Source organism: Triturus cristatus, chromosome 10 (genome assembly GCF_964204655.1).
Source record: "Triturus cristatus chromosome 10, aTriCri1.1, whole genome shotgun sequence".
In the NCBI taxonomy this organism is placed as follows: domain Eukaryota; kingdom Metazoa; phylum Chordata; class Amphibia; order Caudata; family Salamandridae; genus Triturus; species Triturus cristatus.
In genome coordinates this window covers 903,182,158-903,209,812 of record NC_140593.1, presented here as the reverse complement: position 1 = coordinate 903,209,812, position 27,655 = coordinate 903,182,158, and the positions used below count along the sequence as shown (strand labels likewise).

General features: G+C 43.9%; 1 protein-coding gene across 3 annotated transcripts in view; it reads right to left on the bottom strand.

Moving 5' to 3' along the window:
* Positions 1–11,267: 11,267 nt before the first annotated feature.
* LOC146796213 (cathelicidin-related peptide Pt_CRAMP2-like) overlaps positions 11,268–27,655 on the bottom strand; it is a 130,318-nt gene continuing 113,930 nt past the window's right edge. Inside the window, exons 4-5 of one of the 3 annotated variants that reach the window (XM_085628718.1) lie at positions 23,741–23,804; positions 11,268–11,655 (exon numbers count right to left, since the gene is read on the bottom strand). In XM_085628718.1, the coding sequence (XP_085484844.1) occupies positions 11,588–11,655; positions 23,741–23,804 (132 nt within the window). In that variant the 3' untranslated portion in view covers positions 11,268–11,587. Of the gene's footprint in view, positions 11,656–23,396; positions 23,805–27,655 lie in introns of those variants that run through there. The other 2 variants (XM_085628715.1, XM_085628717.1) reach the window with 2 other exon arrangements.

The following is a 27,655-nucleotide window of genomic DNA, read 5'->3' as shown; positions in this document are numbered from 1 at the left end:
ACAGTTCCTAACCTACACCCATTCCCCAACACAAGCGCTTTTCATGATGGGGCGAGTCACCATCTCATTACCTAGCTCTATTGAATGCTGAAGAACATACATAAATACCGCTCAGCGGGCTTTGAGAGGCTTTACAAGCTGATTTTTACAGAGTACTACACAATTCTGAATGGAACCCAGCCACTGTCTACCCTGGTAATGTTTCTTGCAATGTACCCTTCAAAAATACGAAATATTTTATCTTGCATAGAGCTTACCTTACCCCTGCTAAGATAAATCAAATATTCTCTGATGCCCAACAGCTTTGTCCAGATGCAATTTCCCTAAAGCAGTTTTTAGCACGTGCTGAGGAGCTGCCCACATACTGGCAAATAAGTGCTGTCCTGTTCATATGTTTTCACGTAACATAACCCAGCTGTGACGAGGACGATCCATGCAGGGGGACCAAACCACCCACAACGGAAAACTTTCACCCTCACCTCTCTCCATGTCCCCTTCTGTGTTCACAGAACGCGTCCGAGGACTGCTGTGCCTTTAAGGCCGTGACGTTCCCGGGTCACATGGGGATGTCAGCTGACCCACTGGGAGCAAAAGCGGAAGACGCCGCCGGGGGAGAGTCTCTCTTGTCGGGACCCCCAAAGGAACTGGACTTCGGAAGGGAGAGGTGGTCGGTGGAGACTTTCTTCGTCAGCCCTCTGGACGTGTCCAGGACCTGGAAAGGCGAGGAGCCGTCGCCTGTCGAAGAAGACGCATGGAGTACGGGGGAAAGCGGAAGGACCACAGATGTGCAGCCAGACCCTAGCTTGCAAGGCGCAAAAGCCAGCCACAGCCCTGGAGGGTCGTGGTTACACAAGTTAAGGGGACATCTGGGTTTTGTGTGGTGTCAAACAGCAGAACGTCCTAAGGGAGGGGGTGCTGGAAGTAATTTGACCGATACCGAGTATCATGTGTTTTGGGCTACGTTATATGCGCTGATTCACTGGTGGAGGAACCGGGTGACATTTCCCTGCACTCCCTCGCTCCCCGCGTCCATTATTAAGAGGCTGGTCACCATCCTCACGAACCCTTTTCTTTGTTTTCTTTGTTGTTTTGGTGTACCTGCCATACCGGGGAAGAGCGCCCTTCAAGAGTCGTCTAACAAGAAAACGCGGAAGGAGCACAGCAAGATTGCACGGGTGGAATCCGGACTATAAATCCCATAATTCCCTGCTTTTGTGTTACCCTCAATAAAATGCTTTCAGTTCCACCTACCCTGACTCCTGTCTGCTTCTCCACCGCGCCACATCAGCATAAAAAGTACACATTTTAACTTTTGACTAAAGTGGAGACTACTGTGCTGGGGAGCATTATGAAGTATGAGCGTAAGATATGATTCCTCTGCCCATTGGTTTGATCTTGGAAAAATGGGAAGGCTTTGGTCACAGAGGAAGCCTGGTAGGAATATGTGAATAAAGACACAATTATGGTAGACTAGTTTTTATAACATCTTAGGTATTTTATTTTCATTCTCATGTTATTGCATGTACAATGCTCTTATCTTTGATTTGTAGATACAATATTGTTGTGTACCTTGACATCTAAGAGTCAATATCGGCGCCTACCTAAAATAATGCTTGCTGGGGTCTCTGGAAGATTTCAGCACTCTCCATATTGACCGATCCTGGGTGATGGCCCACAAGTTGCTCAGTGAAAACCCCTCTCTATTCTCTTTGCTCTGCAGAATCACAGTAGATCACAGGTTAGCCCCCTGTCAGGAGCCTAGCGATATCTACATGGAGGGACACATTTTTTGACTTACATCAACACAGGATCTACAAGACATCCTTGAAGAAAATTAAGTTTCTACTACTGTCATTGAATCGCCAAAGTAAAATGCCTATCCAAGCGACTGCACTGAATCCCCTGCTGCAAAGATCTCTCACTGCCAAGCCACCTGTGATGCCCGTCCAGCCCCCCATGTTAATAAAGCCAAAATCCCCAAAAACTACATTTAAAGCAAGTCAGTCAGTATCCCTACCTCAGACCATGAAGCAAAAGATGACCTCACTGGCAGAAAAATGATTCTGGCAATCCTCAAGCAATTTGTCCCCAAAAAAGTCCAGGAGCTACTTAATAAAATATGGTAGACTGACTACCCATCAGGCGCATTTCCCTTTCAAACTTTCCTGAACATTCCATTCACCATGAACACTTCTAACCCGCCACAAATATCCTCAACAAATGCCCACCTTCTGTCATCTTCTCCAATGATCTCCAGACTTCATAGTACTGTTGTACTGGGTCTCCAAATAAAAATATGAGCTTTGTGTTGTCGGTATCTTCAAGTTTTATTAAGCAGAGGAAACCTGCGTCTGTACAGCCAGACACCAACAGCTCTACACTGTTCAAACCACCCTGGAACCCACATAGGTCACAAATGCTGACTATTCCATGATCCACAAGACACATAGAGGAAAGAATAGGAACACAGTACAACACATCCCTTCTCCATCAACATAACAGAGAGAATACTCTACACCACGTCACAACTGGATGAAACAACACAAAACATTAGGACCCACCACACAAGATATTGGGACCCAAAAACACCCCAACACCCACACAACACACTTACACACACAACACATTTACCCACACGCAAAGTCATCAAGTCACCTGGGGGGGTCTACTAGATCTTCTCACCCCACTCCGCACAACCCCTCTTTTTTCTACAACCTCTGTATTTTATTCCGCTGAAGTTGCTTGGAACACCTTGTCATTCATGCCTAATCAACTCGAACCGGACTCCACACCAACATCCAATGATGAGTGCACATCCTCACCTCTTTGAAACAAAGCAACCCTTCTCATATTCCAAGTGTGCCCATTATCCAATCTTACCCAGTTATGACCCACCACCTTCACCATGAAGTGAACTTGCAATTTGGACAAGCCAGATCTCACTCCACCTGGCTTAACTTTAACCCAATCCCCAGATCAATCACACCAACTGTGGTGGGAATTGACACTGCTCTTGCTATTGGTTTCTCACTCCCCTTCCACAACCAAGAAGGAAACAATGTTGTGCCGTGTTTCCTGCCCCTCATCATCTCAAGGGGGGATTTTCCTGTGGCTGCATTGGGAGTGTTGCGGTACGCCCAAACGTGTTTTTTATCGCACACTGCACTCTTAGACCCCCTTTACCAGCCAATTCCATTGTTCCCTTCACCAATCTGTTCATTCTTTTCACTTGACCATTGCCCTGTGGGCTATACAATGATGTTCAGACATGCTTTACACCCACATGTGATGGAAATGTTTTAATTTCATCCAAGGTGAGTTGCATGCCGTTGTCAGTGACCAGTTTTGCCAGTACACATTTTTTCCTAAAAATGTCTTCTAACAAATGAAATGGTAGACTTAGTGCTCACATTCCTTAAAAATACTACCTCGAGCCACCTTGACTTTGTGTCCATCACCATGTCAGCAAATCGCTGCTGCTCAGGTAAAAACATGAAAGGGACCAATAAAGTTCAAACTGACTTTCTCCCACACCAAATCTGCATTGGACATGGGCACGTGAGTGTCTTGTATGCCCACTCCAACCCTCAACCTCTTCTTAAAATGTTTGCAGTCCACATACTTCTCAACCCACAACTTGACATCCATCTCCATCTTGGGCCAACAAAAATTCTCTTTCAACCTTTTTACCGTGAAGGTTTGTCCCATGTGGCCTTCGTGTGCCGAACGTACCAACTTCATCCTTACTACCACTGGAGGTACAAACCCATCACCCCACACAATGAGTTGGTATTTATTCACAGAAAGTTCCTCCACTATTTTAGAATAAGGCCTGATGGCATTAGAATATGTGCTTTCTCTTATAACACCCCCTTTAATCATCTTTGTTACTGCGTTAAGTTCTTCATCCTCGTCCATGGATTCCATCCATTCTTCCTTCGACACCGCACTATGGAGGTCTTCTAACACATCTTCCACACTTGCTACTACTTCCTCAGTGACCAGGTCACGCTCCTCCCAAATTTTGTCAGGTAGCCTAGACAAACAGTTGCCAACGTAATTCTTCCAACCTGGAAGGAATTCCACTCTGAAATTACACTCCTGCATCTTTACACTGTATTTCTCTCTCCATCCGTTAAACTCTATCATTATTGACACAGCAGTATCTAGTAGTGAAGAGGTGGAAGGATGAGGTTGCGTCTTCTGGTGAATGACTGACTATTGCCAGAGCAAACTGTATTTTATGATGCTGGCAGCGGGGACTGCCATAAACAAAGGGTGGTGGAGGCTGGAGTTGCACGGGAGGTGTCGTGGTGGGGATACAATACATATATTTTTTTTAAACTTACTTTTTGCTGCTGGCCACCTCCAGCATAATGTCTCGTCACACCACCTCTCCTCCTTTTCCTGGGTCCCGGCAGCCCCTGGGACAGACTCATGGGGATTGGTTTGAGTAGGCTAAAAAGACGCCCTCCTCACCCAGGGAGTCTGTGGGGTTTCTCCAGCCTGGCTTCTTAATGCAGCAGGGCTGGGGAAAAGTGGGCATGTGTATTTTGGTCAGCCAGGGAACTGGCCAAACACAAATGATCTCTTAGGAAGTGGAGTGCACGAGCACTCCTCCTCCTCCCTCCCATGCCTCGGCCCTGTCCCTCCCAACACTGCTGGCTAAGAGCCAGCAAATGTAAAATAAAATGATGCAAAAACATCGTTTTATTTTACATTTGCTGGCTCTGAGCCAGGTAGTGGGGCGACGCTCCACCACCATTGCAGAGGAGTGGCTGCTGGGTGCCTCAAACGGGCGTACACTAATGGCAGGGAAATTCAGTTTACTGAGATTACTTCTAACACTGCGGTAACCATGTGGGGAACTCCGCGTGGCTCAGCAGTGACTGCAGCGATATGCAGACTGCCGTGATTCCTCCGAACACTGCGATGATGAGGTACCAGCACCGGCCTGAGGGATGGCAGCGCAACTAGTTGCACGTGGCTCAATGTTAATCAGCATACATTGGCACACACAAAAAAATGAAAATCAAAAAAATTCAGCAGCACGAGGCGCCGAGCTATTTGCAGTTCGTGCTATTTACATGTTAGCGAGGCACTAAAAACTTTAAAGTCCTACCACACTCATCACCGCAGATTGAAGGCCTTCGATCCACAACACAGGATTCCCCGTTCTGCTGCACAGGCCCAGGCGTCCGACTAATCCTGTCCAGTCACCAATAAATGTTGCACTGGGATCCGAAATAAAGACGTGAGCTTTGTGTTGTGTGTATCTTCAAGTTTATTTTAACAGAGGAAACCTGTGTCTGTACAGACAGACACCAACAGCCCCACACACTCCCCCTGGATCCCACATAGGTCACAAAAATTGGCCATTCTACGATCCACAAGACACATAGAGGAAAGACTAGAAACACAGTTTAACAAGTACCTGTACCCAGCAGACCCAGGCAGCTATTAACTGATCTCCAATAGGCTGTTCTCAGAAAAAAGTAATTGAAAGCAAGAAGTTCATTCAGAACTCCAAAGTCCTGGAAGAAGACAATCTGCCCACCAACAAGAAAACTGGCAAATACCCCCACCCGAGTACAGGAACAAAATCAACTCTAATCTTCATCTGATATAACATGAATTATAAAAAATTGGTTTGCTGCTGTATTGCTACTGGACCTTTCTTCAGTCTTTAAAACAGCCAACCACACCTTCCACTGTAGATAGAAGATTTTGCATTCAGAGGACATCTACTGCCGCTCCAAATTGTTAAAGCCTCCCCTCATCAGCTCCTTTCTGTAGACTTGCTGGCATACCGCAATGGTCCATCATACCCCCACTCCTCTTTTATCACTAACTTAGTCTGCTATAGCGGTCCTGATTAAGTCTTTCAAGTTAACCTGCTTCAACTTTACTGACCCATTGATCATCTTTAAGCTTTAAAACCCGAATAACCTAGATGTGTTTAACCTAGGCCTTTGCCTACAAGGTGTAGGCCAATGGAAACTAATCAACTATCTTAAACACAACTCATCCAAACCAAATAGGAGAACTACCAGCCCTCTGTGTGCCCAGAACATAGTCTTTTTCTGATGACTTTAGCTGAAGTACTTGGGCGTGATCAGCACATTCAAGATATAACTCATTGTGCAAGCAAACCAAGTTCCAGAAGCACTTCTTTCTTATCCATGGGAACTGTACAATTTACCATCCCCCACTTAGATGTAATACAGACTGTTCAGACCACCATCAGCTTTTTTCTTCTGCGGACTTTAAATGAGAGCCCTGCTTTTCCCAATGTGAAGACTACAACAAATGTAACTACTATTCCTCTGCCTTTGTGATATTATGTGTTGTTGTAAAGAGCACTATCACCTGCGAGGATATCATGGTGCTGAGCGGATATGTGTGCCTAGCCCTGCCTATTTTTGGTTGGTTAATTAAAAAACAAGGTCTTCAGCTTCTTGAGGAATTCAAAAGAGAAGAGGAGGTCTGATGTAGAGTGGGAGGCCATTCCACAATTTAGGAGCAATGAAAGAGAACGCCTGTCCTCCTGATTTGGTTGTGTGCATGCGTGAGATGAGTAAGAGTAGGAGTCCTGCAGAGTGGAGGTGTCTGGATGGTTGGTGCAATTGTTCAGGTAGGCAGGGCCTAAGTTGGACAGTGCCTTGAATGTGTGTGTGAAGAGTTTGAAATGTGCATGTTTGTACATCCGGAGTCAGTGTAGCTCCCTTAAATGTGGTGTGATGGGAATTCTCTGTGGGAGGTTGAGGATGAGTCTGGCTACTGAGTTTTGAATGTTTTGTAGCCGTCTAGTAAGCTGCTTGGCAATCTCAGTGTAGTGGGTGCTCCCATAGTCCAAATTACTGATGACTATGGCATGAGTGGCAGTTTTTCTAGTGTTGCTTGGGAGCTATTCTTCAGCATCTTTAGTGTGTAAAAGCAGGATGCTGTGAGGGCGTTGACTTGTGCGGACACTTGGATGCAAGGTGTATGTCCAGGTTCGGCTGGCCACCAGTTGGAGTCTCTTGGTGAGTTGTTCTTCCTGAAGACCACTATTTTTGTCTTGTCGGTGTTGAGCTTTAGAAAGTTGGCTTTTATCCAGTTAGCAACTTCGGTCATGCAGGCTATGAACTAGTTTCTTCTGTTGGGTGTCTTATGTGAGAGGGAGAATATGAGTTGCATGTTGTCGGCATAGGAGAATATGTTGATGTCGTGTGCATGGAGGACTTGGCCAGAGTCATCATGTATGCGTTGAAGACAGTGGGGCTGAGTGATAAACTTTGAGGCACTCAACAGATCAATTTGCAGGCTTCTGAGGAGTAAGGTGCCAGGCTGACTGTTTGTGCTCTGTCTGTTAGGAAGGAGCAGATCTAGTGAAGAGCTTATCCTTGGATGGCAATCTCCTGCACATGCTAGATGAGGATTGGGTGTGAGACCATGTCAAATGCTGCAGAGAAGTCCAACAGATTGAAGGCTGCCATGTCTCCTCTGTCAAGGATAATGCAGACATTGTTTGTGATAGCAACATGTGCTGTTTCTGTACCATGGTTGGACCTGCATCCAGACTGCATGGCATTGAGGAGCTAGTGGTTGTTGAGGTGGTCAGTGTGGCATTGGTTGATTCATTTCTGTAAGGCCTTTTCTGGTTATGGACGGTGGGAGAGAGATGGGTCTGTAGTTGGAAAGCGTGGCTCAGTCAGTGGATGGTTTCTTGAGCAGGGGTATGAAGGTGGCATGCTGCAAGGTGTCCTGGAATGTGGCTGAGTCAATGGAGGTGTTGAGAATGGGAGTTAGTGCATCGCTGACCTGTAGAAGTGGTCACACCTTAGTAGCCATTCAAGTGCTCCACAGGCTACCCACTGCCAGATCCGTCACCTTCAAGGTACATTACTTTGCCCATATGATCTTTAGGAGCTCTGTTTCATCATTTATGCCATGTAACCTCAGTGAAACAGGTGATATATGCAGAATAGAATGCCCTACACCCCAGGCTGTGTTACCGTCTTACCTCCCTCCCTTCAAGAAGATATACATGGGAGGGACCTTCTTCTTTCGTTTGGCAGCAACATTCTTGAACTTTCTTGCAGAGTTAAGATACATCAAGGTCATTCAAGATTCAGTCAGGCAGCAAAGATCTGACTATTACCCAGCAGATCACCACCACACCCTACAACAAAGAACTACCAGACCGTATTCGTTCACACAACGATGATAGACCAGCAAATATAACAATGCATATCTCGCTCCTCCTAGCTCCACTTCATAATTAAGCACAGCAATAAATGCCCTACTAGATATTAGCATCTTTCTGGTCATTATTCAGGACACCAAAACACTTTGTGCACAATTCCACTTTATAAGATCATGTTCTTGAACCCAAAACAAACCTACAGAGCTGCGTGCAGCCTGTCCATTGAAATGTGCCTCAAGGCCTCTTCTGGGCTATGATGCATGCATGATACAAATGTAACTACATTACAGTGAAAAATATAAAAATCTGAACAATTGTTGTGTTTCTGACGCAAGTTTCTTTCAAGTTTTCCTTTCCAGGACCTGACCTGACCATCCTTAGCGCTAGTGATTCTATTGGCGTGCCCTAAGTGCTTTATATTACTAGGAGTCTCCGAAACTGAGACAACAGAAAGTATTTTCGGGACAATTAAACTGAGATTTTGCACAAAAAAATGCTTCACTCAATTAGTTTCAATCAAAAGAACTTTATTGGTACGACAAGATCTAACAGCTTTGCTAGCTTGAACACGTCATGTAACTAGTCATCAGTACAATGTTACTTTTCTGTTTGATACAAAGTTATACAAATAGACATATAATAAATTGAGCAGGCAATTGCAGTGCAGGAGAAAATGCTTCACAATTTATATTTCTCACTTCAGACTCTCTGACTAGCACTGACTTTCCACTTTTGTTTGTGTCAAATTGTTTCAACATTAGTGGTCACTTCCTTTAGCTCAAACCTGGTGAACGTCCATCTTTCTTCAGTATTCCTGCCAGAGATGAAGAAGTGTACAGGGCTGAAGATCCTGTGCTATGAGCTATAACTGAAACAGTACATGGAAATCACATCCCCGAGTTTCCCAGTGAATAGGGTATTAACTTTCTATGATTTGTGCCAGTTTCCTGATGTAATGGCCTTCACTAGACATCTATTGTGGCCCTGCATGTTAGCATTATTGTCTCAAAGTTGCTTATATGTGGTTTCTGTTTTTGTTCATTTAGCCCCTCGTTGTTGAGTTTATGTAATTTCACTTACAAGGAGCCAATATGCAACTGCTCACTTTCGGGATGCTTACAACAGGGGGTACGTCACCAGTGCTGCACCATTGTTTGGGACGGTTCAAAAACACTTCCCAATGCTTTTGCAGAACTGCAGCTAAAATATTTCACTGGGTGTAGTCCTTGTCTGGGTCGTTTTGGGAAGTTAAGCGTAAATCAAGATTACCAACTATGTAACTTTAATGCAGAGCTGGGTATTTTCTGAATGCAGAATTCAGAATGGAAAAAATAAAATTGCACACGTGAAAATTGATTTGATAGAGGGGAAACTGGCAATCGGATGTTTAGAACCCAATGCCACGGGCAATTTCTCATTCTAAATCGGTAACCACAGAATGGGGTAATGGCTCCACCACAAGGAAATATCGCGCAATGCATCATGAGTAATTTCTGCAAAAAAGTTACCGACTAGAAAATCTAGCAAAGTAAGGGTGAGCCTTACTGTGAGGTTGAGGTGTGCACTCTTTATATTGGGCTCAGGTCACACGTCCTAAAAACCTAGTTAGGAAATACTCATGTGACATCATGGTGTGTCATATGGCATAACAAGAAGAGACATTACAGGAAGAGGCATCACAACCCATGACCTCACAAGAAGTGACATCACAAGAAGTGACATCAGATCTTAAGACTTCACGCATATGGTTAGCACGTCTTTCATGAGTGCGTTTAAAATATTTTATGGGGTTAAGGCACCTGCTGCAGAGATCTTAGTGTCCCCAGTAAATCTCAGGGAATAATAATGGCAAGATAACTCATGAGGTTAATGTATTTGCTGGAGAGAAAAGTGTTTGCCTAGTCCCGGTTTTGAATCAAAGCATAGAGAGTTCATGTGTCTCCTGCTAAGTACATCGTGTGACATGTAGATGACATGTTTATTCCACATAGATAGGTAAGTGGATTACTGCTTTTAATGCAGAGAGCCTTTTGTTACTTACAGTTCATGAATGATACTACATACCGAGGTGAGCTATGAAGGAAATGTGACGCCTACACCTTGTAACCCTGTTTTTGTAACACATACTGTATGCATTTGTATAATTTATTGTCAATGCATAATGTGTACTTGTGACGTACAACTCTCTGACTCCCTGCATTGGGATAAGTAACGCTATAAAAGAAATGAAACAAAATAGTGGAATTTAAAATGTTATTTGTGTATATATTAGGACAGACCAACATAGCTGGCATTCTCACAGTGCATGCATATCTCTTATGTACAGGACATGAACACAGTCAAAACCATGCGTTTATTAACCCTTCCGCTGCGGCGGGAATTCCCCCGCAGCGCTGGGGGGGGTTTGGGGGCAGCGCGGTGGCGCGGTGCTCATGACGGAACCACTCCGTCATGAGCCGCGGTTGAGCTGTGCTCATGACGGAGTGGTTCCGTCATGACTCCGCCCACTGCGCTAATCGCCCGCACAGGCGGGGAATTAGCGCCGCGTGGGCGGTGCGGCCGCCAACGGCCGCAGCATGACGGAACCACTCCGTCATGAGCACACGGCGACCATGGCTCATGACGGAGCGGTTCCGTCATGAGTGGGGAAGGGGTTAAGTACCTGTGAAGGAATAACAAGCCGTGTGCCTTTGTTTTCCCTCCATTGCTATTGCATATAGGTGTGAGGCTCCAGATAGCTCCCAGCCAGGATACTCAAACAAAAGGAGTCCTGATGGCCCCTGAACTTCTGCCATTGTGTTGGGCCCAACTGAAATGTACAATAACAAAGACCCTCTCGACTCCATCGCTGCCTGCATGTTGCTATTCAGAATTAAAGCAGACAATGTTATACCGGGACGAGTACAGCATATTTCAGTTGGGCCCAACTTTTTGGCAGGGTGGACGGCATCCACCCTGTGAACATTGCGGCAGGGAGACGTCTATGCGCGTATCCCCCCCAACTTGCGCCCTGATTGTGCTTTTGTTTCTGTACCATTCAGTAAAAAATACATTTGATTCTCTCATTTTGTGACTTTTTAATCTTTTGAAAACTGACTTGTAAAGCCTATGTTTTACAATATAGGACAAAAAGAAGCGGGAATCTTTTGAACTGAAATAGGACCAAAGATTCATGAAATGCCTGAAAAATTAGGTTAAAGCTGGTAAACTAAAAGTAAGTATAGCTTGAGAAAGGATAAATCACTGTTACTGGTGACATTTTCATCTAAGTAATTAACAATGGTTCAATCTATAATCTCCTTTCTTCCAATAGGAGAACCAGCACCTGCTTTAAAGTCACCAATGCCACCACCCTTACCTTTTCCACCATTTCCTTTGCCATTTCCTCCCCCACCACCCCTACCATTGCCACTCTTGACCCCTCTTCGGACTCCTTCTTTTTTTCCGGACCTCTTCACACGTGATTGCTGATGAGAAAAGTGAAAGAATACCTATTAACAAATATCACTTCCACATTAAGCATATATTTGTAATCATTTTAGATACCAGAAGCATGATTTAATAAAAACTGGCACAATGAATTATCATTTCTGCTGGTCTTTAGGCTTTGCCAATACTTATTTTGCTAGTGAATGTTTTTTTTTCTTTGAAAGCAAGCACTGTATGAAAAACAAGCTTTGCATAAGAGCCAAAATGTAATTTTTTTAATGTAAGAACACATTGCACCAATAGTCCCTGGCACTGAAGGTGACTTCCTGTTTTGTGGATGTTCATATTGTGCAAGAGAAGAATGCCATCACTCACAGTCAGGTAAGGCATTGGCTGAAGTGGGCTGATGCTGTGTCCCATGATGTGGTTGTAGTGGGTGGACTCAAAATGTGAATGACAAAAGAGCAGATCTATCAATGAAGAGGGTTGACAGAAAGCCCCTTGTTAGACCTGGCATCTTTTGGCGTGACTTTGCGTGACTTTTTGCCCTTTGACCTCCTATTGTTTACTATGTGCTGAACTTTATTTTTGCTGGGTTTAGGACTCTGGGCACCTTTTCACTGCAGACCAGTGCTAAAGAGCATGTGCATTTCCTGAAGATACAGTGGTGCGCTACATGTTCGATTTTGCCATTTGGCATGTGTAAATGGGAAAATCTTCAAAGGTATATAACTCTGGCCCCAAATGCCCAATCTTCCTGATCTTTGGCTAATTGTGTTCCCAGCCACGAGACCTAGCTACCTGGAGCCTTTTAACAGACTTTTGTGTCCTCTAACAGGGGACACTTTGAGAGGAGCCGGCTTCACAGGCTTCCCGTACTAGCCTTCTCATGTACCTTATTTCCCACAGGCCTCATGGCCTCCTGGCTGACTTTCAGGGCACCTGAGTGACAGTGGAGCCCACGTCTTCACTGAACTTGCCCTTAGGTGGCATAAGTGGGTGATTGTCGGTGGCCCTTGAAAGAGCTATCTAGTCGTGGGGGTCAGCTGTAGGCATAGTCCTTGGTCAATCAGGGGCATCAGGTTGCTTGTCCTTCCAGCTCTCCATGATTCTAGTGCCACCACCGCCCAGGTCCAGGGTCTTGCCCTCCGCCCCTCCCTTGTGTAGTGGTTTATAAGTGTAAACAGAAGGTTCTCAATTCCAAGCCTCCTTGCCTCTAAAAGGGCACACTTTGCAAGGATCTGGGATCACTGGCTCCCTCTGCAAGCCTTCTCCTTTGCTTTGTTCTCCACATGCCCCATTGGTTTCTGGCAAACACGCAGGGCAGATCAGGGTTAATGAAGCCCAAACCTTCCTGTAACTGGTCCTCAAAGGGCATAAGGTGGCCAACAACACTAGTCCTGGAGAGACCCACGTAGTACTGGGGTTCATCTAAATAGAGCAAAAATATTGGTTGTGTTGGGAATAAACTTAGTTTAAATGACACTAAATGTGTTAGAAAGCTATTGAGAAAAGATGTACTTAATCACAGTTATACACACACATATAGAAATCATTAGTTTGAAAACACAAAAGTATTATTTTTCTTTTTAGCTGTATTTGAATCCACATAAATGTTATTACAATACAGGACTGACCAAAAAACTAATTAAATCACAACATATATATATTGACCAACAGTGCATAGTAACATAACAATCAACATAAAATGACATCAAAAAACTACATATATGCACATATAGACAAATATGTATTTAAAGCGAAGTTGATCCAAAGTGAATCGCATATGTCACCACAACATATATCTTCTATTTTTCAAATGGTGAAATTGCATGGACCAATCTGATAGACAACGTCGACGTTTCGACCCTAGGATAATGTGTAAGTTTGTACGCATCAGTGGCGGGTCTTCATCAGGACAATAATCTATATGTCAGCCTGAAGGCTAGGAAAATTAATTAATCCTAGTGTCACATACGGTGAAATCAATAAAGTTCTCACTCCGTCAATTCAATATATACTCTTAAAGATTAAATAATCCCAGGTCGGGGGACGGTGCCGTCAAGGCGATCAAAGAGATTAGGAGCGCAATAAATGAGCTTCCGATTCCCTGCATGCTGGACGAAAATCAATTTTCGTCCAGCGTGCAGGGAATCGGAGGCTCATTTATTGCGCTCCTAATCTCGGTGATCGCCTTGACAGCACCGTCCCCCGACCTGGGATTATTCAATCTTTAAGAGTATATATTGAATTGACGGAGTGAGAACTTTATTGATTTCACCGTATGTGACACTAGGATTAATTAATTTTCCTAGCCTTCAGGCTGACATATAGATTATTGTCCTGATGAAGACCCGCCACTGATGCGTACAAACTTACACATTATCCTAGGGTCGAAACGTCGACGTTGTCTATCAGATTGGTCCATGCAATTTCACCATTTGAAAAATAGAAGATATATGTTGTGGTGACATATGCGATTCACTTTGGATCAACTTCGCTTTAAATACATATTTGTCTATATGTGCATATATGTAGTTTTTTGATGTCATTTTATGTTGATTGTTATGTTACTATGCACTGTTGGTCAATATATATATGTTGTGATTTAATTAGTTTTTTGGTCAGTCCTGTATTGTAATAACATTTATGTGGATTCAAATACAGCTAAAAAGAAAAATAATACTTTTGTGTTTTCAAACTAATGATTTCTATATGTGTGTGTATAACTGTGATTAAGTACATCTTTTCTCAATAGCTTTCTAACACATTTAGTGTCATTTAAACTAAGTTTATTCCCAACAGAACCAATATTTTTGCTCTATGTACACACCCAGGTTCTGAGGGTCACTGGGTTACCCCATTATTCCTAATGGGGGTTCATCTAAAGGCAGAGTCCTTAGTCCATCAGGAGGCTTCTCTTTCCACCTATCCATGATTCTGGTGTCACCGCCGTCCAGGCTCTTGCTCTCTCGTTCAGGGATTTTGTAAGTATGGGTGGAAAGTTCTAGATGCCAAGCACCCCTGTCTAATCCTAGGATGCCAGATCATCTCACCACCCATGTCCCAACCCTCTGGCCCTTCTTCCCTTGATCAGAGCTCCCTGTGCAAACCCAGGTGGTTGGTTATGATAATGGACAAACCCATCCTGGTGGTCACTCCAAACCAGTTCAGTTCTGATACAGCCGTCCCTTTGGTTTTGGTGCCAAGTTGGCTAGACTAACAAAAGAAAGGGACAGGCCTAGTAGCAGGTTCATCTGCTTGTGACAGGGTAGGCCCCTTTAAAATGTAACTAGTCTTTGGTCACTGCCCCCAAGCCATTCCACTGAAGGACGTAAAATATCAACCCACACCAAAGCCTTTTCTCAGGGTGTCTGGGAGCAGTCCACATCTCACTACAGGGAAGCCATCCATTTGCTAGATGACAGTTGAATGCTTACAAGCTTTGTGTAGGAAAATGTTACTTTTTAAAATTGCCTTTTGAATAATAGAAAAAAATACATTTTACCATTAAATTGGGTTCTGAATAACTATAAAAATGAGTCCCTAAATTATTTCTCTGGTTGTTATCAATCTAAATTAATCATTTATTAAATACAACAATGTAGCCCACCATTTCCCTGTGAAAGCGGCCAGCCTTGCCAGAGTGAAAATAGCTTTAGCAAATATTTCACTGTAAGGACATGCTCAACATTAACTTTTATATGTACTACTTTAAAATGCCATGTACGCTGCTTTTATGGGCAATACGTCCTACTTAGGGGTGACTTATTAATATTTGAAAGGAAGGTTTAATCCTTTTGAAAGGGGTTATAGCACTTGGTCGAATTTAGAGGTTTGTTACCTGTGTGCAGCTACCAAGCTGTGGATGACAGTGTTCTCTCACGTGCAGCTTGCACATGTGAACATGCATGTCCACACATATTCATATTTAACCAGTCCAGTCCCCCTCACCCTAGCTGAATCGTAGCAGCCTTCTCTTTAAAGGCGGACACTGGCAGTAAACACGCTCAGTCCAACTATTGTCGTGCAGTTCCTTTAAATCTATGTAGGATCTGCACGTTTAGACAACATAAACTGAGGGATTGGTGTCCAGACTGATTACAGCCCCCCCCCGGATATGTTCGCCTGTATACCAGCTAGCTCACAGTGCCACTACGAACCCTTCTTGCCAAGGAGCAGATAGTTTCTGGCAACTATCAAACATGACAACCAGTCCCCTCAGGGATCATGGAAACAGTACAGTACTTTTCGCTCAGTCACTCGTGCTCATTTTGTCTCAGAGAGACGCACAGAATAAACGATGGGGGAATTTCAATAAGCATTTATTGAACCAGCATCATTCTAGTGTAAAATACGTGTGCTACAACCATAAGAGAGAAACAGATGTATATGGTTATAAGCACCAACAGAGTAAATAGATGGTAGAATTCTACCATAGTGCTAAAACAATGGATATATGCAGGCATATAGATACATGACAGTAATAATGCGTACTCCTACGATGCTAACCCTAACTAGATGTACCTAAATGTACTTAGCATGTATGTAGGTGTATAGCCAAGAATCCCCCTTGGATAGAGCCAACACCATTACCTGATGTGAGAGAATGAAGGACCCCATCTTGATCTTGAGATGGACACCCTGTAAGGGATGTCAGATCACTGGGTGCTGGACTGCCTGCGTGCAGGAACCTCAGCGTCTTGTGTCAGCCTGTCAGCATGAAAGTCTTTCTCCTCAGTCTTGCCCAGCAAAGATATGGTGTTTACATACCCAAGAGGTGCCCCCCCAGGGGTTCTACCATGCTGTGTCATGTTGGCCGAGGATGACGATACTGATGAACCTTATACATAGTTATTATGCAGAAGATGGTAATCCTGCTGTGATTCTGAGAATCCTCATGTATAATAAATGAGGCTAGTTTTCGGAGAAAACTACACAACATTTATGCAGCACCTAACGAGGTAAAAGGTTAGCACCAAACGTGTTATGTAGTACACTGGCACGGCAAATGGAGGTGAAAGGTTAGGTGACTAACCAGGCCTATATTGGGGTACATTGTGAATCATAATAACACTATTTGATTTGCATGAGTCATAAAATAACCACTCCATATTATTTGTCAGCAGATGCTGTGCTGGAAGTTCCTCTCAAAGTAAGGGAGAAACATTTTGGTTGTATATGTGGTGATTTCTCATCCTTTTTCAAAACATTTAGTAGGTAAACAAGATGAAAATTGAAAAGGCCAATTGAAGCTTAAATTGCAGCGTTTAATGGGGAGCTGAAAAATATGGATATTTTATGGTAAATTCATAATGTTTCTCAGGTCTTACGTCTCTGATGGTCTCACATGGTCTTTGTCAATGTGACAATCACCACAACGTTGGATGAGGCAGAGGAAGTGAGTGTTAGACCTGGCATCTTTTGGCCTGTTTCCTTTGTCTTTTTGCTTTCAGTCCTCCTGGTTTTGAATCTGTTTTTGCTGGTTTAGTGTCTCTGCGCACCTTCTGCTGATCAGTGTTAAAGTGCAAGTGCTCCTAAGGTAAATAGTGTTATGGATTGGTCTTTTCATGATTGGCTATTTGATTTACTGCGAAGTCCCTAGTACAGTGCACTAGGTGTGCCCATTCCTCTGCCTTTGTGATATTATGTGTAGTTGTAAAGAGCACTATCACCTGCGAGGATATCATGGTGCTGAGCATATGTGTGCCTAGCCCTGCCTATTTTTGGTTGGTTAATTGAAAAACAAGGTCTTCAGCTTCTTGAGGAATTCAAAAGAGAAGAGGAGGTCTGATGTAGAGTGGGAGGCCATTCCACAATTTAGGAGCAATGAAAGAGAACGCCTGTCCTCCTGATTTGGTTGTGTGCATGCATGGGATGAGTGCGAGTAGGAGTCCTTCAGAGTGGAGGTGTCTGGATGGTTGGTGGAAGAAGGTACAACTGTTCAGGTAGGCAGGGCCTAAGTTGGACAGTGCCTTGAATGTGTGTGTGAAGAGTTTGAAATGAGCATGTTTGTACATCCGGAGTCAGTGTAGCTCCCTTAGATGTGGTGTAATGAGAATTCTCTGTGGGAGGTTGAGGATGAGTCTGGCTACTGAGTTCTGAATGTTTTGTAGCCGTTTAGTAAGCTGCTTGGCAATCTCAGTGTAGTGGGTGCTCCCATAGTCCAAATTACTGATAAGTATGGCATGAGTGACAGTTTTTCTAGTGTTGCTTGGGAGCTATTCTTCAGCATCTTTAGTGTGTAAAAGCAGGATGCTGTGAGCAGGGACGTTTTAAGGATTTTGGGGGCCCTGGGCCAAATGAATTTTGGGGACCCCTGTTCGGAAACAGCTTTAATTTTATGATCCACTGTCAGCTCTTTCATGCCCTGTTTGGTCAAATTCTAAATGTGTGTGTACATCTGATATTCAGGGATAATGATGTGTGTTTTCTATACTGTAACACAGCAACAGCTCAATAATACTCTTGCAAATAATCTTTGTGACACCCTCCCATTTCTCATATGTGAGGTCCTGTATTGATGTAAAACAAACTTTTTATATGTATGTTGCATGAAAAAAAACAAATAGGGCCCGGACCCCCCAGGGAACCCCGCTCCAACCTGTAGTGAACCCACAACCATTAATAAGTCAAAAGGTGTGGGTAAAAATGGCCATGTTTAATCAAAGCATTCATAAACATGACAAGCAAAACATTATTATCTTTCAAGATTACAAAATCACTTAATCACACTTTTAATATTTACAAGCGTTCAGAATTCATAATCCCTGCTTATGATACCTAAATCCTCCAGCACTAAGGGGCCTCTTGGCTCGCATCCCCTAAATGGAGAACCACGCAAGGCGCAACCCACCTGCGTCCTTGAGCGGTGAGCCACCCGGCCCTCGGTCCTTGTCCATCTTTTCCCAAGGGGCCCACGCCTCACCACCAGGCTGCCAAGGAGGCTTGTGTGACCTGTCGCCCTTGCCTCTCCAGCCGGTGTCCCCATTCTCCTTGCGGAGAGCTTACCATCTCTCTCCTCAGTGCTGGCCTCGGGAGATCGCTACAGTCTTCCAGACGGTCCAGGGCAGGAGCAGGAATGCAGGAACAGAGGAGGAGTGGAGGTGAGTATGGGGCCTAAATAGCCCCCACACTGGCTCCACCTCCCCCCCTGCATGTTGTCTGCATTGGGCCCACGTCGTGGTGCCCCGGAAGTACTACCTCCGGCCAGCAGTCAATTAGGTGGCTGGCCGGGCTAAGGGGGGTGAGTCGCGGGTACGGGGGGCCGGGTCCTAAGTGCTCGCTCTCCAAGGGTCGCGCTTGGCATTTTGTCTGCAAAATGTCTGTAGCAGACTCACACATTAAAAATAAATGATAGAAAAAACCGATTTTCAACAATCTGTTTAAAAAGTATTCAAGGTCTTCAGGGAAGACTCTCAGCAGAACATAGCTGGCTCTATCAGGGGGCCCCCTAAATGGCCGGGGCCCTGGGCCAGAGCCCACTTTGCCCATACCTTAAAACGTCTCTGGCTGTGAGGGCGTTGACTTGTGCGGACATATCTAGTTTACTGTTGATAATTATTCTGAGGTTCTTGCTGTGGGTGCAGGGAGGATGTCCAGGATCGTCTGGCCACCAGTTGGAGTCTCTTGGTGAGGTGTTCTTCCTGAAGATCACTATTTCTGTCTTGTCGATCTTGAGCTTTAGAAAGTTGGCTTTAATCCAGTTAGCAACTTCGGTCATGCAGGCTATGAACTCGTTTTCTGTTGGGTGTCTTATAGGAGAGGGAGAATATGAGTTGCATGTTGTCGGCATAGGAGAATATGTTGATGTCGTGTGCATGGAGGACTTGGCCAGAGTCATCATGTATGCGTTGAAGACAGTGGGGCTGAGTGATAAACTTTGAGGCACTCAACAGATCAATTTGCAGGCTTCTGAGGAGTAAGGTGCCAGGCTGACTGTTTGTGCTCTATCTGTTAGGAAGGAGCAGATCTAGTGAAGAGCTTATCCTTGGATGGCAATCTCCTGCACATGCTAGATGAGGATTGGGTGTGAGACCATGTCAAATGCTGCAGAGAAGTCCAACAGATTGAAGGCTGCCATGTCTCCTCTGTCAAGGATTATGCAGACATTGTTTGTGATAGCAACATGTGCTGTTTCTGTACCATGGTTGGACCTGCATCCGGACTGCATGGCATTGAGGAGCTAGTGGTTGTTGAGGTGGTCAGTGTGGCATTGGTTGATTCGTTTCTGTAAGGCCTTTTCTGGTTATGGACGGTGGGAGAGAGATGGGTCTGTAGTTGGAAAGCGTGGCTCAGTCAGTGGATGGTTTCTTGAGCAGGGGTATGAAGGTGGTATGCTGCAAGGTGTCCTGGAATGTGGCTGAGTCAATGGAGGTGTTGAGAGTGGGAGTTAGTGCATCGCTGACCAGTAGAAGTGGTCACACCTTAGTAGCCATTCAAGTGCTCCACAGGCTACCCACTGCCAGATCCGTCACCTTCAAGGTACTTCACTTTGCCCATACGGTCTTTAGGAGCTCTGTTTCATCATTTATGCCATGTAATCTCAGTGAAACAGGTGATATATGCAGAATAGAATGCCCTACACCCCAGGCTGTGTTACCGTCTTACCTCCCTCCCTTAAAGAAGATATACATGGGAGGGACCTTCTTCTTTCGTTTGGTAGCAACATTCTTGAACTTTCTTGCAGAGTTAAGATACATCAAGGTCATTCAAGATTCAGTCAGGCAACAGAGATCTGACTATTCCCCAGCAGATCACCACCACACTCTACAACAAAGAACTACCAGACCGTATTCGTTCACACAACGATGATAGACCAGCAAATATAACAATGCATATCTCGCTCCTCCTAGCTCAACTTCATAATTAAGCACAGCAATAAGTGCCCTACTAGATCTTAGCATCTTTCTGGTCATTATTCAGGACACCAAAACACTTTGTGCACAATTCCACTTTATAAGATCATGTTCTTGAACCCAAAACAAACCTACAGAGTTGTGTGCTGCCTGTCCATTGACATGTGCCTCAAGGCCTCTTCTGGGCTATGTTGCATGATACAAATGTAACTACATTACAGTGAAAAATATAAAAAATCTGAACAATTGTTGTGTTTCTGACGCAAGTTTCTTTCAAATTTTCCTTTCCAGGACCTGACCTGACCATCCTTAGCGCTAGTGATTCTATTGGCGTGCCCTAAGTGCTTTATATTACTAGGAGTCTCCGAAACTGAGACAACAGAAAGTATTTTCGGGACAATTAAACTGACATTTTGCACAAAAAAATGCTTCATTCAATTAGTTTCAATCAAAAGAACTTTATTGGTACGACAAGATCTAACAGTTTTGCTAGCTTGAACACGTCATGTAACTAGTCATCAAAAAGGCAATCTCAGTACAATGTTACTTTTCTGTTTGATACAAAGTTATACAAATAGACATATTTAAGAAATTGAGCAGGCAATTGCAGTGCAGGAGAAAATGCTTCACAATTTATATTTCTCACTTCAGACTCTCTGACTAGCACTGACTTTCCATTTTTGTTTGTGTCAAATTGTATCAATATTTAATTTGTGGTCACTTTCTTTAGCTCAAACCTGGTGAACGTCTATCTTTCTTCAGTATTCCTGCCAGAGATGAAGAAGTGTACAGGGCTGAAGATTCTGTGCTATGAGCTATAACTGAAACAGTACATGGTACTGCACATCCCCGAGTTTCCCAGTGAATAGGGTATTAACTTTCTATGATTTGTGCTAGTTTCGTGATGTAATGGCCTTCCCTAGACATCTATTGTGGCCCTGCATGTTAACATTTATGTCTCAAAGTTGCTTACGTGTGGTTTCTGTTTTTGTTCATTTAGCCCCTCATTGCTGAGTTTATGTAATTTCACTTACAAGGAGCCAATATGCAACTGCTCACTTTCGGGATGCCTAACAGGGTTATGTCACTAGTGCTGCACCTGTGTTTGGGCCGGTTCAAAAACACTTCCACATGCTTTTGCAGAACTGCAGCTAAAATATTTCACTGGGTGTAGTCCTTGTCTGGGTCGTTTTGGGAAGTTAAGCGTAAATCAAGATTACCAACTATGGGGCATATTATCAAGGACGACATTAAAATTATCGCCGCTTTAGCTTTCCTGCCGCTAAAAGCGGCGATAATGGGCTTAAAAATATGCTGCAGAGAATTCCAATAGAAGCCCATGTTCACACCAGAACATGGGCTTCTATTGGAATTCTCTGCAGCATATTATCAAGCCCATTGCGGCAGTTTCCTGCCGCTAAAGCGGCGATAATTTTAACGCCGTCCTTGATAATCTGCCCCTATGTAACTTTAATGCAGAGCTGGGTATTTTCTGGATGCAGATTTCAGAATGGAAAAAATAAACATAAAATTGCACTGTGAAAATTGATTTGATAGAGGGGAAACTAGCAATCGGATGTTTAGAACCCAATGCCACGGGCAATTTCTCATTCTAAATCGGTAACCACAGAATGGGGTAATGGCTCCACCACAAGGAAATATCGCGCAATGCATCATGAGTAATTTCTGCAAAAAAGTTACCGACTAGAAAATCCAGCAAACTGAGGGTGAGCCTTACTGTGAGGTTGAGGTGTGCACTCTTTATATTGTGCTCAGGGCCGACGTCCTAAAAACCTAGTTAGGAAATACTCATGGGACATCATGGTGTGTCATATGGCATAACACGAAGAGACATTACAGGAAGAGGCATCACAACCCATGACCTCACAAGAAGTGACATCACAAGAAGTGACATCAGATCTTAAGACTTCACGCATATGGTTAGCAGGTCTTTCATGAGTGCGTTTAAAATATTTTATGGGGTTAAGGCACCTGCTGCAGAGATCTTAGTGTCCCCAGTAAATCTCAGGGAATAATAATGGCAAGATAACTCATGAGGTTAATGCATTTGCTGGAGAGAACAGTGTTTTGCCTAGTCCCAGTTTTGAATCAAAGTAGCATAGAGAGTTCATGTGTCTCCTGCTAAGCACATCGTGTGACATGTAGATGACACATTTTTATTCACCATAGATAGGTAAGTGAGTTACTGCTTTTAATGCAGAGAGCCTTTTGTTACCTACAGTTCATGAATTATATTACATACCACAGTGAGCTATGAAGGAAATGTGACTCCTACACCTTGTAACATTGTTGTGTAACATACTGTACACATTTGTATAATTTCTCTGACTCCCTGCATTGGGATAAGTAACGCTATAAAAGAAATGAAACAAAATAGTGGAATTTAAAATGTTATTTGTGTATATATTGGGACAGACCAACACAGCTGACATTCTCACAGTGCATGCATATCTCTTATATACAGGAAATGAACACAGTCAAAACCATGCATTTATTAAGTACCTGTGAAGGAATAACAAGTCGTGTGCCTTTGTTTTCCCTCCATTGCTATTGCATATAGGTGTGAGGCTCCAGATAGCTCCCAGCCAGGACACTCAAACAAAAGGAGTCCTGATGGCCCCTGAACTTCTGCCATTGTGTTGGGCCCAACTGAAATGTACAATAACAAAGACCCTCTCGACTCCATCGCTGCCTGCATGTTGCTATTCAGAATTAAAGCAGACAATGTTAAACCGGGACGAGTTCAGCATATTTCAGTTGGGCCCAACTTCTTGGCAGGGTGGGCAGCATCCACCCTGTGAACATTGCGGCAGGGAGACGTCTATGCGCGTATCCCCCCCAACTTGCGCCCTGATTGTGCTTTTGTTTCTGTACCATTCAGTAAAAAATACATTTGATTCTCTCATTTTGTGACTTTTTATTCTTTTGAAAACTGACTTGTAAAGCCTTATGTTTTACAATATAGGACAAAAAGAAGCGGGAATCTTTTGAACTGAAATAGGACCAAAGATCCGTGAAATGCCTGAAAAATTAGGTTGAAGCTGGTAAACGAAAAGTAAGTATAGCTTGAGAAAGGATAAGTCACTGTTACTGGTGACATGTTCATCTAAGTAATTAACAATGGTTCAATCTATAATCTCCTTTCTTCCAATAGAAGAACCAGCACCTGGCAGACGGCCTCTTCTGCGACCACGCTGACCTCTTGCACCATTTCCATTGCCATTTCCTCCCCCACCACCCCTACCATTGCCACTCTTGACCACTCTTCGGACTCCTTCTTTTTTTCCGGACCGCTTCACACGTGATTGCTAATGAGAAAAGTGAAAGAATATCTATTGACAAATATCTCTTCCACATTAAACATATATTTGTAATCATTTTAGATACCAGAAGCTTGATTTAATAAAATCTGACACAATGAATTATCATTTCTGCTGGTCTTTAGGCTTTGCCAATACTTATTTTGCTAGTGAATGTTTTTTTTTCTTTGAAAGCAAGCACTGTATGAAAAACAAACTTTGCATAAGAGCCAAAATGTAATTTTTTTAATGTAAGCACACATTGCACCAATAGTCCCTGGCACTGAAGGTGACTTCCTGTTTTGTGGATGTTCATATTGTGCAAGAGAAGAATGCCATCACTCACAGTCAGGTAAGGCATTGGCTGAAGTGGGCTGATGCTGTGTCCCATGATGTGGTTGTAGTGGGTGGACTCAAAATGTGAATGACAAAAGAGCAGATCTATCAATGAAGAGGGTTGACTGAAAGCCCCTTGTTAGACTTGGCATCTTTTGGCGTGACTTTGCGTGACTTTTTGCCCTTTGACCTCCTATTTTTGACTATGTGCTGAACTTTATTTTTGCTGGGTTTAGGACTCTGTGCACCTTTTCGCTGCAGACCAGTGCTAAAGTGCATGTGCATTTCCTGAAGATACAGTGGTGTGCTACATGCTCGATTTTGCCATTTGGCATGTGTAAATGGGAACATCTTCAAAAGTTATATAACTCTGGCCCCGAATGCCCGATCTTCCTGATCTTTGGCTCATTTTGTTCCCAACCACGAGGCCTAGCTACCTGGAGCCTTTTAAGAGGCTTTTGTATCCTCTAACAGGGGACACTTTGAGAGGAGCCAGCTTCACAGGCTTCCTGCACTAGCCTTCTCATCTACTTTATTCCCCACAGGCCTCATGGCCTCCTGGCTGACTTTCAGGGCACCTGGGTGACAGTGGAGCCCACGACTTCACCGAACTTGCCCTTAGGTGGCATAAGGGGGTGATTGTCAGTGGCCCTTGAAAGAGCTATCTAGTCTAGGGGGGTCAGCTGTAGGCACAGTCCTTGGTCAATCAGACGCATCTTGTCCTTCCAGCTCTCCATGATTCTAGTGTCACCACCGCCCAGGTCCAGGGTCTTGCCCTCCGCCCCTCCCTTGTGTAGTGGTTTATAAGTGTAAGCAGAAGGTTCTCAATTCCTAGCCTCCTTGCCTCTAAAAGGGCACACTTTGTAAGGATCTGGGATCACTGGCTCCCTCTGCAAGCCTTCTCCTTTGCTTTGTTCTCCACATGCCCCATGGGTTTCTGGCTAACATGCAGGGCAGATCGGGGTTAATGAAGCCCAAACCTTCCTGTAACTGGTCCTCAAAGGGCATAAGGTGGCCAACAACACTAGTCCTGGAGAGACCCACGTAGTACTAGGGTTCATCTAAAGGCAGAGTCCTTAGTCCATCAGGAGGCTTCTCTTTCCACCTATCCATGATTCTGGTGTCACCGCCGTCCAGGCTCTTGCTCTCTCGTTCAGGGATTTTGTAAGTATGAATGGAAAGTTCTAGATGCCAAGCACCCCTGTCCAATCCTAGGATGCCAGATCATCTCACCACCCCTGTCCCAACCCTCTTGCCCTTCTTCCCTTGATCAGAGCTCCCTGTGCAAACTTAGATGGTTGGTTATGATAATGGACAAAACCTCCCTGGTGGTCACTCCAAACCAGTTCAGTTCTGATACAGCCGTCCCTTTGGTTTTGGAGCCAAGTTGGCTAGACTGACAAAAGAAAGGGACAGGCCTAATGGCAGGTTCATCTGCTTGTGACAGGGTAGGCCCCTTTAAAATGTAACCAGTCTTTGGTCACTGCCCCCAGGCCATTCCACTGAAGGACGTAAAATATCAACCCACACCAAAGCCTTTTCTCAGGGTGTCTGGGAGCAGTCCACATCTCACTACAGGGAAGCCATCCATTTGCTAGGTGACAGTTGAATGCTTACAAGCTTTGTGTTGGAAAATGTTACTTTTTAAAATTGCCTTTTGCATATTAGAAAAAATTACATTTTACCATTAAATTGGGTTCTGAATAACTATGAAAATGAGTCCGTAAATTATTTCTCTGGCTGTTATCAATGTAAATTAATCATTTATTAAATACAACAATGTAGCCCACCGTTTCTCTGTGAAAGCGGTCAGCCTTGCTAGAGTGAAAATAGCTTTAGCAAATATTTCACTGTAAGGGCATGTTCAACATTACATTTTTTATGTACTACTTTAAAATGCCATGGATGCTGCTTTTGTGGGCAATAAGTCCTACTTAGGGGTGACTTATTAATATTTGAAAGGAAGGTTTAATCCTTTTGAAAGGGGTTATAGCACTTGGTCGAATTTCCAGGTATGTTACCTGTGTGCAGCTACCAAGCTGTGGATGACAGTGTTCTCTCACGAGCCGCTTGCACATGTGAACACATATTTATATTTAACCAGTCGGGTCCCCCTCACTCTAGCTGAATCGTAGCAGCCTTCTGTTTAAAGGCGGACACTGGCAGTAAACACGCTCAGTCCAACTATTGTCGTGCAGTTCCTTTAAATCTATGTAGGATCTGCACGTTTAGACAACATAAACTGAAAAAATTGGTGTCCAGACTGATTACAGACCCCCCCCCCGGATATGTTCGCCTGTATACCAGCTAGCTCACAGTGCCACTACGAACCCTTCTTGCCAAGGAGCAGATAGTTTCTGGCAACTATCAAACATGACAACCAGTCCCCTCAGGGATCATGGAAACAGTACAATACTTTTCGCTCAGTCACTCGTGCTCACTTTGTCTCAGAGAGACGCACAGAATAAACGATGGGGGAGTTTCAATAAGCATTTATTGAACCAGCATCATTCTAGTGTAAAATACGTGTGCTACAACCATAAGAGAGAAACAGATGTATATGGTTATAAGCACCAACAGAGTAAATAGATGGTAGAATTCTACCATAGTGCTAAAACAATGGATATATGCAGGCATATAGATACATGACAGTAATAATGCGTACTCCTACGATGCTAACCCTAACTAGATGTACCTAAATGTACTTAGCATGTATGTAGGTGTATAGCCAAGAATCCCCCTTGGATAGAGCCAACACCATTACCTGATGTGAGAGAATGAAGGACCCCATCTCGATCTCGAGATGGATACCCTGTAAGGGATGTCAGATCACTGCGTGCTGGACTGCCTGCGTGCAGCAACCTCAGCGTCTTGTGTCAGCCTGTCAGCATGAAAGTCTTTCTCCTCAGTCTTGCCCAGCAAAGATATGGTGTTTACATACTCAAGAGGTGCCCCCCCAGGGGTTCTACCATGCTGTGTCATGTCGGCCGAGGATGACGATACTGATGAACCTTATACATAGGTATTATGCAGAAGATGGTAATCCTGCTGTGATTCTGAGAATCCTCATGTATAATAAATGAGGCTAGTTTTCGTAGAAAACTACACAACATTTATGCAGCACCTAACGAGGTAAAAGGTTAGCATCAAACGTGTTATGTAGTACAATGGCATGGCAAATGGAGGTGAAAGGTTAGGTGACTAACCAGGCCTATATTGGGGTACATTGCGAATCATAACACTATTTGATTTGCATGAGTCATAAAATAACCACTCCATATTATTTGTCAGCAGATGCTGTGCTGGAAGTTCCTCTCAAAGTAAGGGAGAAACATTTTTGGTTGTAGATGTGGTGATTTCTCATCCTTTTTCAAAACATTTAGTAGGTAAACAAGATGAAAATTGAAAAGGCCAATTGAAGCTTAAAATGCAACGTTTAATGGGGAGCTGAAAAATATGGATATTTTATGGTCAATTCATGTTTCTCTGTTCTTACGTCTCTGATGGTCTCACATGGTCTTTGT